The following is a 12,827-nucleotide window of genomic DNA, read 5'->3' on the forward strand; positions in this document are numbered from 1 at the left end:
ATTAAACTATTGTCCTGTCTTAAGAAGGTATTACAAAGTACCTGGCAGCTCAGAGAGTTCAAATCTACTCCACTTTTATTAGAAGACCCTTAGGGTACTAAGTATACTTTCTAAAGCATCACTTAAAACTTATTAACTACATGTCATATTTGTATTAAAAACTGTCAAACCCCATTTTAGTCATATTTCATATTATTTGTAGTAATGCTTTGCTTTCTTATTCTCCATTTTGCCTACCTGGAAAGGATTCAAGATTAACATGATTATTTGCTTGAGGGTAAAACAATAATTTTTCATCATTTAAATCAGAGTTATGTATTGCAAGTCACTCATTTAAATAACATGAATGTCTTAAAGCACAGTACATGCGAGGTCAGAATAGTTCTGGGTGTGTGCACCATTACATTGCAACTCATAAAGCCTATGTTTGTAGTTCAAGATTATTAAAAATATATGTCTTATGGGCCGTTCTCATGAAGAACTTCCTTCAGTACAAAGAAGATTTTGCTAAGTACAAACTTATATATGATATTTTAATTAAAACTCACTGACTGTTCCTAGTACAAGTGCAAAAAGGAGACTTGTGGAACGAGATTTCTGTTGAGCAAACAGTGTTTGCATTTTTTGTTACAGAAATAGAACACACACCTTGATTTCCACAGGATGTCTCCAGCATCAAGATAAAATTACTCATATTAAGCATCAGGATGAAAGCAGAAGTAAAGAATATGAATCAGTGCATTTGGTATTGGTTCTTGGTATTCCTTTTAAGCCCCTTATAGATGCAACAGATCTTCCTGTTTCTTTTTTTCTTGACAGCTTGATTGATAGCCAAGATATAGAAAGAATCTTGCACTTCAACTTGACTAGGCCATGCCCAGTTCTGGTTTTGTTTCAAAGGAACAAAATAGATGCAATAAGAGGAAGATAGAACAATAGAGAATACAAAATTTTATACTTAGAGTAATAGAAAGAAAAAACAATGTTTTTAGAAACTTTTCATTAAAATTTTTAACAATATGAAAAGTAAGACACCCTGTCCCAAACCTACACTCTTTTGCAACATCAAATCAAATTGAACCATGGCTCAAAATAAAGAGAATCTTTTGGAAAAGAATGACAGATAATTTTTCTGAGGCTGGTATACAGATTTATATAACACACCATTCAGTTCTGGAGCATACATCTCACAAATGAGTATGAACCACAGCCAAAAATAATCAATAGTAATTAAAAGAGAATGTGCGAGTTTAAAAAGAAAAGAAGCCAAAATCTCAGTCAGAAAAAGAGGGGTTTTTTTTCCAGCTGGGGAGGAAGGAAGGCAACAGAAGAATCAGGGTAGCAGAGGCAACAGGAGGTTCAGAAGTATGAAGGTCATAGGAGGAGAGGCAAGGTCTGTCAGACACGCTTGGAGTATGAAGGGAATGATGCACAACAGTAAACTGTTGGGGGAAAAGAGTAAAAGAATAAAATTGTAAGTATTGTGTAGGTCAGTGAGAAGAATGGCTAGCATGCTCAGTAACATTAAAATATCAGATGCCCAAAGGAGGTGTAGGTGCATGGGCACGTGTGTTAAAATTTGGAATCCCACAGATGCTCTGAGACTGACTCCCCGGATTCATGTGTAAGCTAACTCAATCCTAACAGCACAAGACCTACTGATATGCAGTATGTCTATGAATTCTGCTTTACCTGACCTGAATTTTAATTCTCCAGAAGGTGCAAGATAGATGAGACTGGAGATTCAACTTCATTCTTTAGCCTCAGATTGCCTGAATGAGTAAAAATAGTGAGGGCAATGAAAGCCTCCTAAGCCACACCTGCAGGTGTTCTTGATTTAAAGACCACCTCTAAGGAAGAAAAGGCTGGGTCACTTGACACGTGCCTTATGAAGCAGTGTACCATGACAAGCCAGCAAAACTCCCTGCATAGCAGCCCTCAGCTCTCAACTGATTTAGAGTCACATGTAAGAGAGTGAAGTTTCCTCTGTTCCTCTTGAACCCATTTTTGGTTCAAGCTAACAAAACCCAAGTCTTAGAATCTAGCCCTGTGAAAGACTAGATATATATCTAAGGTGACTGAAGAAATACGACTGAACTTCTTGTGAAACTGTCATTGCCTTTGTCAGCTGGCTTGTATTATCTGTTCACTCATCAGTGATATAATGAAAAGAAAAATTAAAAATTAGATATAAGGCTCTTTTCTGTTCTCCTGGTTCCTTAAAATTAACCTGGTTTTATTCAACTGGTAGTATGTATGTCATTTACAGAAAATAAAATGCTTGTACCCACTCCTTCACCCCTTAAAAACCATCCATTTAAGTGATGATTGACTATTTTGAACTATAGTTACAAACAAGGACAGGTTCAAATCAAGATTTCATTTCTTCAAAGACAGAGCACTTTCTGAAATTTACAAATCAATCAGTTGTCAAGCCCTTACCCAGTGTGAACCCTGAGAGCACTACTACTTATCCAGTGCCAGAGTAAAAATTTTAACTTCGGGATCTCACTCTACAGGGAGGTGAACTGTGTATTCTTTTTCATAGAGCTTTTCTTACTGCATATCATAATGATAGCTCGTAACTAGCCAAACAAAGAGCTGATCGTGGAGTTTCACAGGAATACTGAATTTACTCTAACGAGCTGGCTGACATTTCAAGGCAGCACGTTTCAGTTGTTTGTCTAGGTGCAGCAGCCTTTCACTATGTGCATTCTTTACCTCAGGTAAGTAGCACAGAGCTCACTGTCAACTCACATATTGGGAACTCCACAGGCAATGTGACATAACCAAACACCATGCAACAATCTCCATCTCTGCATTCCCAAAGTACACTCAATCTTAGAATCAGGCTGTGAACAATCTGATTAGTAAGATAAGGAAGGAGAAAGGATCCCATAAACACATCGATTTAAACCTGCACACAACATGCAGCTAAGGTTCTACCAGACCAAATGTTAGTGAAACAGTCCGGTAATTAGAATAAAAAGATTTAAGAGCAAAAACTGTGAGGAACTTTTGTACTCTTGTTTATGGAAGAGATTCTTACCATTTGATACAGAAAAGCTGAAGTATCTTATTCATACTCATGAATTACTTACACTCCACATAAGTTCGGGAAACTCAGTGAAGAGTGATGGCCACCACTCTCTGTGAAATGAAAATCCCTCAACATGTGTTTCCCAGAGCACAAGGAGACAACTGTGAGGGACGGAGGGAGGAAGGATGGAAGAACAGAAGGAAGGAAGGAAGGGTGAAGGACAGTCCCTTCACAGACGGTGGCAGATCAAAAGGAGTGAGAATTTCAACTCCACATATCACAGAATTTCTAAATGGGAATTTTTTCTCGTGGAAGACATACTGCTGTTGACAGTCACCCACATAGCAAAGGAAGACCACAATCCTCATCACAGAAAGCTGTTTTGAGAATGACTTCAGAACATCCTCCTCCCCACCTTGTTCGATGAGAAAACACGTTTACTGAGGTTAGAGTTGGGAAGATCAAAAATTTTGTTGTTCTTTGAATCTACCACCCAAATCTTATTTGCACTGCTTGAGGCATTCTCAGGCAATAAAAGACATCATTGCAAAACCTTGTTCTTACACAGCTCAATCGCTACGGTATCTAAGCACCTTTCAGAGTGGCATTAGGCAATGTAATTAGCATCTGTCCTACATGCTGCTGTCTCTCATGGGTACATCTATACACACTTCTCTTGTGTAAATCTACACACTTATCTTTATCTAGCTAGGACACAGCATATTTACAGAGCTAAAACTTGTCGCTCTCCAACACTGATGCTTTAAGTCTAAAATCAGTACCCACTAAGCTCTTGCTCTCAGTAAATCGAGGATAATAAAAATGCATGTTTTGTTTCTATGTACAAGCTTCATTAAATCCTTTTGGCTGAGATACTATGTTTGTTTAAGAGCAAATTATCTCACTGATTAAATCAGGGCTGCATTGATTAAAGGGTATTTGATCAGCAAGGTAGATCAGGAAAGCATTGCAAAATTAACAGTGATAGAAAATCAAATGAAGCAGAAATATTAATGCAAAGAAGGCCACAATAGATTTTTAATAAAGAAAACATTGTAGGCAAGCTGATGGTATCTAGAACAAAAAGAAGATTTTAAGTATGATATGATTTCTGTGCATAAGCTGGTAAAGATGTCTTAGGGTTAATCCTCAGTAAGATTCATGTTTTCTGTTAGTATGATCTCCTTAATTTCCATCACTAGGTCCAATAAAACTTACCAATTGTATTTCCTCAGCACAGATTTGAAAAATATTGCTTTAGATTTAGCTGGTAATCAACAGCAAACACACCCACAATAATGTATCAGAGTAGCTGCAACCTGCAGAGTACTTTTGGCAAACATAAGGTCCTGGAAAGAGACCTTCTGTCAGATTAGCAGCTAATGGAGACATTTCTCTATCCCATGGTTAGGAGACACCCTCCTAGTCTTCAAAGGAAGTGCATCCATGAGATGTCATAACGTGCAGAGCTCTGCTGCTTTTATTGGCTCTACATGGGTGTGCAGGGCAATCCCACAGGGAACATAATACATGATCAAAGACTTGGATTGTGTACAAAGATTTAAAGGCAGTCAATGGATAAGCATGAAAAAGTAGCATGAAAACATGCTTTTCACAAGTACATGGGGACATGGAAAATATTGTACTTCTTTGTCTGATAACTGTTATGCCCCAGGGTGAAGAGCACACAAAGGACTACCAAGAGATGCCAAGAAAGATGTACCCATTAGGACAGGATGGCCTTTAACAATATACAGCTCCTGTAAATGGTTTAATTTTCCTAAGGAGGATACTGTAGTTTTCAACCTAGACTGACAGACCCATTGACTCTCAATGGGACTTGTCTCTGGAGACAAAAAAATTGTTAGTACAGAAAAACAAACTTGGGGAATTAATACAAGACAACAGATTTTTTTTTTTTCAGTTGAACAAAGCAAAAAAAGCTTGATGGTTATTTTTAAATGCTTCTGTACAATGGCCAGGTATCACATGCAAAACTCTCTTGAAACAAGTGTTGATATTAGTTAGTTACAACTTGATATTAGTTAGTTACACTGCATTGGACATTTTGAAAGACAACAGGCTGGAAAAAGGGGGAAAAACAGACACAGATGTCTAGAGAGCAGAGAGGAAAGTCTGGAAAAGCTACCCTTGAGAGTAATCATCAAAAGAGTGGAAATGCGAATACAGATATTTTCAAACATACGTTTAGGTACCAGCTCTGTTGGTGCTGTAACATCTGCTTCTCTGTAACTCACTGATGGATCCACAATGTCACTGCCAGGAGGAGGGTAAGGTGGGGGTGGGGGGATCACTAAGTGGGGGGGACCACGAGTGGTGCCCCTAGGAGGCTTTTGTGGCACCTGCCGTCCATCACCTACAGGGGGATCAATTAACTTGTTACTTCATTGCAAGATAATGATTGCTCTGTTTATTGTTATTTTTTTTAAATTACACATTGATTTTCCCTTACCCACATCCAAGGTCTCTCTGGATCTACTTCCGCTCTTATTTACATACAAACAATTAAGGCAGAAGGAAAAGGTGGGTCTTAAACCAACAGCAGTGGGACCAGAATTGAGCCCAGTACACACATGTACATTATAACTAACAGTTAAAATCACTGGTTTTGGCAGACATAAGGAAGGAGAAAAGTAGTTGAGTTAAATAAAAAAATTGAAAAAAAGCAGTGTAAGAAAATGTGAAAAATATGTTTTATTTTTATCTTCTGAAGTGTCAAACTGCCTGAGTTTGCTGACCTCTCAGATACTTTATATGACTATTTTCCTGACTCTTCCTGAGAAAAAGAGGAAGATGCCTTAGGTCAGTATTTTGAAGTAGGTATCTTACAGGTTTTTCTGTTCTTTTTTTTTTGAGCTGGTTTTCATTATTTTGACATTGTAGAGAAGCAGATGATTAAGTTGTTTTATGCAAAACAGTGTTTGAAGCTATCAAAGGAAATGCCCATAACTTTGTCTGGGGGATTATTTCAACACTGTGTGCAATAACTAAACAAATACATGTGTCTTTCACTGTACTCTGTGAACCACTTGCAAAGTTAAAGAGCTGCTGCCAGTTTGTAGGGTACAGAACTTGAGCTACTGCTATTTGGAAAGCCCTTAGAGGCTGAAAGTACACTGAGGAACCACAACTACCTGCTCGTCCTGCTCTCACACCCTGCCTCAAGCATGTGGTCATTGCTGAACATGGATGCTGGCAGGGACAGATCTTTGGTCTGATCCATTCCTACACTCTCGGGCTTGTGCTTTGGGGCTGCTGAGAAGGGAAGCAGCACCAAGGGGGAAGATAAAAGATTAAACCATTATGATTTTCTACTTAGGAGTCACTAGCTTCCAGGGGAGTATCTTCCAGAGACACATTTTAACGCTGGCAAATGTGCAAGCCCTTTTTTTACTGCTTTGAGGAAATTTGGCACAATACTTTGGTATCACAATAGATGATTCAGTATTGAATACTACAGTGAATTTCCCAGTTTGAGAATATTTTTGATAGGATCTTCTGCTTTGATTCACATGGCTAACTTGAGAGCTACATAGGTACCTTTAATACTTTTTCAATCATGTGGCTGACTATTTCTTGCAGCACGTTTTTCCCCTCACTGGAGTCTTGCTTTTTTCGCAGCTTTTCTCTCATGCTTTCAGAGCCATCTGTGCTTTCTCATTGTTTTCTTGCAAGGGCCCCGAAGAGAGGCTGTTTTACCAACCCTCTCTGGCTGTAACATTTTTTCTTTTTAATGACCACATTCATTCAAGAAAGTAGCAGAAAACGAAAAGCACTGAAGACAGGGCTACTGTGGGACAAGTTCTTTGTCAGTGTAAAATAATAAGTCTCCATTAAAGCAAACGATACTACAGAATCCCACATGAGCAGAGTCTGGCCAGCAGGCACTTACGTACACAGTATTGAACAGACTAGAAGTACCTCTGCTATATCTCATCTGTAACATTTGAGCACCAATACAAAAAAAAAGAACACTTATAAAAAGTTAAAGCAACAAATGTCAGCAAAAAGTGACCAGCAGTAGGGCAAAGCATGAGAAGCGGTAGAGCGTGACATCTTTAGTGGCTAAAAGTAAGCCAATTTGCTGAAAACTTCTGTGTTATATGGCCCAGCAATAACATTGCCCTTACAGAGTTTAAATAAGAGATGTCAATGGAGTCGAATATGTCACATGATAATGGACTCCTGCTGCTACATAAATGCTGAGGCATTAAATGTGAAGCATTTACTGAAAATAAATGTTGGAACAAAGCCAAGAGGTTTCTTTCTAAACTGTAAGGCATCTGTAATGTAAGCCATTATGTATGACAGAATGTCATATCTGTATGTCTTAGGCATTTTGATGAAACATGAGGTCAAAGGCATGAACTGAAGTGCACTGAGTGCATTATGGCACTTGAAGAATGATTCTCTTAATGTACTGAAAAATGAGTTCCAATATGTGGGGTCATTATCTCATATCTTTATCCATTATAAAATCACTTTGCTTGCTAGAAGCATAATCCTGGTGTCCTCACTCAGGCAAGGCTCTCACCAATCTGAACAAGCTACCAGGCAGATAACAACAGAGTTCTGGGAGAATGTTTTTCAGTTTTCCTGTAGGAGTAGACGTGGTGCCACATGCAGCTGAAACTACAGTCTCTTTTATTGTCTCTAGGTATGTATGGCATTCCTTTGAGAGCATCAGTTCTTTTCTTCTACTGATTAGCTAAAGACTCAGAGGATGAAATTTAAAAAACCAACTTTACTCTGTATGGGCAGTTGATGTCAAATTGTTGGAGGACTATATGAAAATCAAATGCCTTCAGGTTTTAGAAACATGAGGAGACACTGAACCAGCCTGACTGTACTTGGGTTCTAGCAGAACTTCATGGCTTGAGATGCATTCAGTATTGCCTGGCCAATCTCTATTTATTATTTATTAGCATTTCCATTTACTATTTCTGTATTTCCATTTACTAGCAAACCAATCATGACCTTCAAGGTGCAGAATAGGCCCAGGGCTAGTGCTTTTGTATGTAAAGTTGGTGCCAAATATTCAAATGATCTGATGAGTGTTATCTACATTTTTACTACCCTGTGGTACTCTGTATGGTGGCATTAAAAAAACCAAGAGGTAATATACAAACACTTATTTCCAGACTTTCATTCTGCAGAGAAATGTAGGGTTTTTTCCCCAAGTTACAAAAGTTTCCAATCTCACAGCGTAACAGAATTAAGGCAACTTCAAACAGTGAGCAGTGAAAGCACATGAATAGGATTATTCAGGAGAAAACGCCTCTCACCCATTGTGCTCTTCCTCTTGTCTTCCCTGTCTTCTGTCCTGTTTGGCATGGCAGGAGTGGGGGGAGCAGATGCAGCTGGTGGAAGAGGGGCACGCCTCTTCTTTTTCCTTAAATCACTGAGGGATGCTCCTTGTGATATCTAGCAAAGTTGAAAAATAAGCACAATAAAGGATGTATTTTGTTGATGTTGCAAATTGTCAACAAGCAAAAGAAAAGTGTTTTCCATATGACCTAATTTCTCAGCACAGTTTATTTATAATGAGCATTTATAGTGACAACAGGTGATTAAAGAAGTACAGTAATATTGCACTCAGAAAAGGAAAGAGACAAGAACTGCAGATGAGTGTCACAGCAGAAATACCAGTCTGGTAGGCATTTGATGGTTTTGGAAAAAGTGAACTAGGGAGCCCAACACTCATCAAAGCAGAGTATGATACGATGTGTGTTGTTAATCTTAAGCCATAACATGATCTTCTTTTTCCATTGGTTTCTTCAAGCCTTAAATTATGGTTAAATACTCCAGTTGGCATGTGTAGTGCATAAACTCTCTCTCATTTCTTTTATTTTTTTCTCAAATTCTTGTCTAAGGACTTCTGAGAGAAGAATCAGAATTGACAGTTTGCTTGCATGATGATATGAGATCATACTGTACTCTATTCATGCCTACTGGACTTCACAGACATACTTTTGAATATCTGTAACACCTTGGCTTCCAATAATTGCAACATGCTGGTTGATATGCCAGGACTTCATTACTGTTTATGCCGCTTTTAAAAATATGAAAAATGTTATTACAAATGACTTGGGTTTCACTGGGTTGCATAATATTTTCTGTAGCTTGTTGGAACTTAGCTCTATTTCCTTTTTCCAGAAAAATAAAAATAATAATAAAAAAACCATGTAGGAAAGTCTGTGGAATTTTTATATTTGAAAGGTACTGACAACAGCAGTCGGTACCAGGCTTTGCTGAGGAAGAGAGTAATGGTGGCTGCCCACATATGACATGCTGCTGGCATTCCTCCAAAGAAGCCTTCACTTCTTTGACCTAACTGCTCTGTCTGTCCCAATACTCCTGTATCTAATATAGAAAACCGCTGGGTGGTTTTCTACTATCTCAAAGGCCCAGCTAATAAAAATAAAAATAAAAATAAAAATAAACCCAATCATATTCGTAATATTTCCTTTAATCCAGAGGATTAATGGACCCTTAAAAGACAATTGTTGCGGGAGATTTCATTGAACAAATAGTAACTTCACACTGCTTAAATCTACCATCAGAGTTCAGAGGAAAGGCACTGATTTACAGGTTTCCTTTCCTACGCTGAGTAAAAAGTCTGAGAATAAATGAATTTTACTAAGATTAGGATATGAATAGTGTCTCATACACTTAGCCTTCCTTTTCAAAAGCACTCAGGAGTGTCTTACATTATAAAAAAGAAGCTTTTTGTTCCCACCTTTCAAGGATGATGCTTTAACCACCATGCCACATGGCAATTGGACACTCTCCACCCCTTGGTGAACCTGCATCCTGCATGGGAGAAACTTGGCAGTAACTGCACTGGACATAGAGCACAGCAACCAGGATGAGTTGCAGCTTTGCACCAAACAAGAGTGGAAAAGAAAGGTGTCCTGGTCCTACTTCCTACTATTACGGATTATTTCAGCATTTTATACTAAATTTCCACCAGATGCAATGCATGACTAAAGCCAGTGAGGCCAATCTAGACAAAGTCAGGCATAGTAAATGGGCAATAATGTTAAGAATTTGTAAACTTAAATTTTGATCATCAAATTTCACAGAATTTAAAAAACATTGGACTCACACCCAGAAAAGAACACCACACCAAATGCTCAGGAATGGATACTGCAAAATTATAGAGCTCCACTGAAAAACTTTTGCCCAATGTTATAGTGTTGCTCTGTATTAAGATGGGACACATCCCCTGACAAGGAACTGCCTGCAGTGATTAGGAACTGAAGTTTAAACAGAATGCCCAATATTGAGCTGAACATGGGAAACCCTGTTCAGTGAAACAGACCCATCAGGCTTTAGTTTAAAGGGGAATTACACAGAGGACAGCTACCTAATGCCTCATTCTTCTCTACTGAAGAAATGGGCAAATACACACTTCGGGAAAAAAAAAAAACAACCCCATTCTTCTGCACTGCATTTTAAATAACTAAAAACATGTAGGCACTTAATACTGCATCTCGATTCTTCAGGATACCACCTTACAGAAAAAAAAAAAAGAAAATCATCGAAGTGGAGATTTTGATTACTACAGAGACTGCAAAATTCAGTAGCTATGAAGAACTTGAATCATCTGGGAGACAGGCAGCATCTGAACTTTCCCGATACTTCACAAGTACAAGCTTGACTTTTGCAGTTGTTTAATGGCATTTTGCAGCTTCCATGTTCACTCCTCCCTCTCCAGACAGAAAGGTCATTTTATTTTAGGACAAAAAATGGTTGGACTGCTGATTTAAAGGATAAAGCTAGGAAATCTTGAGAATCAAGGCAGAAAGTAAGGAAAAGTCTTCCCACTTAAAATGATAGAGATTACTGATCACCCTTGCCCAAGGACCAGATGAGTGAAGGATGTTAGCTTGGTGTAGTCAAATTCCTCAAAGACACGTAAGTGCTTTCCTATGAAGAAAGGATCCTTTTTAGAAGTCAGCTTATCTTTTTCAGCTTTATGTATTCTTATTTAGGTCGAATCTCCTGAGGAACATTAGATAGATGTATGGATGGACACACTGCTACAGTTAAAGAATAAGCTAGGAAATAGCTAGTGCACGACTGCAATAATGCAAGTTTGGTGAAGTACACACACAAAAATGCTTTTATTATACTGTCAGCTAAGTGCAGTACTCTTCACAAACACCATAAAGAAGATGAAATGCCTGTTTAAAGCCAGTCATGCTACAATGTATATAAGAAGTGTCTAGTTCAAGAATAGGTCATAAAATTGCAAAAAGTAGCTTTCCTTTAATCCCAATTCCGGTAAAACTGTGAGGCTAAACATAAATGGAAAAAGCACAAAGAACATTCTGTTTCTTTCTTCCAATTGCATATACAAAACCAATAGAACTTGAAAATAATTTGTTATGGCTGGCTGCTTCTTTTATAAAGAAATCAAGCCTTAACAACATTATTTAGAGTAATTTCCCATTGAAACTTTGTTACAGGAGCCCCTCTCTGAGTCTAACAGAATATTTCCTTGTCTTAGCACTTGCGCTTCACCTGTATTTATAAACAAGAAATTATTAAATCAGCTCCTGTTACAACAAATACATAATTTTAAAAGATGTTCATTAAGTGTTCTCTGACTATAATTAATGCCATGAACTGAGCTAGAGATGAATAAAAAAGGTCAAAAGGACTTAAGTCTGAAAAATAGTGTAATTTCTCTTCCCATATTGATAAAACCACACACAATAAAAAAAAAAAATTCCTTTATATTCAGGGCTCACATGCTTTTTGAAAAATACTTCCAATACTGTAGACAAAATATCTGAGCAATGTGCTGAACGTGTTCTCCTTCTGTGAAAGCTCAACGTACTTATCAAATTTGGAGGGCTCTAGATAAGATTTTAGAATATATTTAGAGCATAAAAACAACATCATGGGGAGGTTATTTGTCAAAATTGTGTGGAAAAGGATCCTACAAGGCCAATGCTTGATATTTTCAATCAGCAGCATTTCACAGTCACCTTACTTGCAAACAATCTGTGGATACTGTAAGAGTGGATGTGTAAACTGAGTTTAAGTTTCCTCATGTGTAAAAGTCTAGTATTTTCTTTGGGTCAGACTGCACTGAATATGAAGTAATGAAAAATATTAAATGAGGCCCAAGGAAACAAGTCACCACTACTGAAAATTCATCAAGCCTTCAAAAACAAGGAGGTTCTCAGATAAATTTCCAGTGTGAGCTCCACTCCTTTGCCTTGCCTGTCCTCTACATACAGGCCAGACACTGGTGTTGCATTTGTCAGCCATTCCCTTTTAAATTTTCTAACAGAAATATTTATCTATAAAAGTACCAAGTCATCTGGCAAATGCCAACTTTCTTTTATCCACAGACCCAACTAGGCCCAAATTCACTGCAGGTTTATGGCTCCCAAAACTGAGCCTCCTTCTGTAAGCCAGAAACTGTACCATTAATTTGCATCGTTTGTGCTTCAAAATCCAAACCAGTCTTTCCAGTATTTTTATAAACATTACAAGAAACATTTGTCTTATGGCAACAAATTTTTCCTTTTACTATCACTCCTATCATTTTGCCACAGAAAAGGAAAAATACTGAAAACAAGAATTTTCCAGTCTCAATATTTAACAAAATTCTCCTTAAAGCAATTTTCTTCCTGCTCAAACAACATAGCTACAGATGATACAGATGTATCAGCAATAGAATCATGTCTGGAATAAAAGATTGCTTTTAAGGGATGCCACATGACTGTTGAGCATATGCAAATAAAAT

At 37.8% G+C, this 12,827-nt stretch overlaps 1 protein-coding gene across 2 annotated transcripts in view; it reads right to left on the reverse strand.

Annotated features, from left to right (window-relative positions):
- Positions 1-765: 765 nt before the first annotated feature.
- LOC121674390 (protein cordon-bleu-like) overlaps positions 766-12,827 on the reverse strand; it is a 115,946-nt gene continuing 103,884 nt past the window's right edge. For both annotated transcript variants that reach the window (XM_042048707.1, XM_042048708.1), the window contains 2 exons: positions 8,347-8,485; positions 766-1,442 (listed from right to left, as the gene is read on the reverse strand). In XM_042048707.1, coding sequence (XP_041904641.1) covers positions 1,399-1,442; positions 8,347-8,485 — 183 coding nt within the window. In that variant the 3' untranslated portion in view covers positions 766-1,398. The remainder of the gene's footprint in view (positions 1,443-8,346; positions 8,486-12,827) is intronic.

This window comes from Corvus kubaryi, unplaced genomic scaffold (genome assembly GCF_017639235.1).
Source record: "Corvus kubaryi isolate FWS band 111438036 unplaced genomic scaffold, C.kubaryi_AGA036_p1.0 68, whole genome shotgun sequence".
Taxonomy (NCBI): Eukaryota; Metazoa; Chordata; class Aves; order Passeriformes; family Corvidae; genus Corvus; species Corvus kubaryi.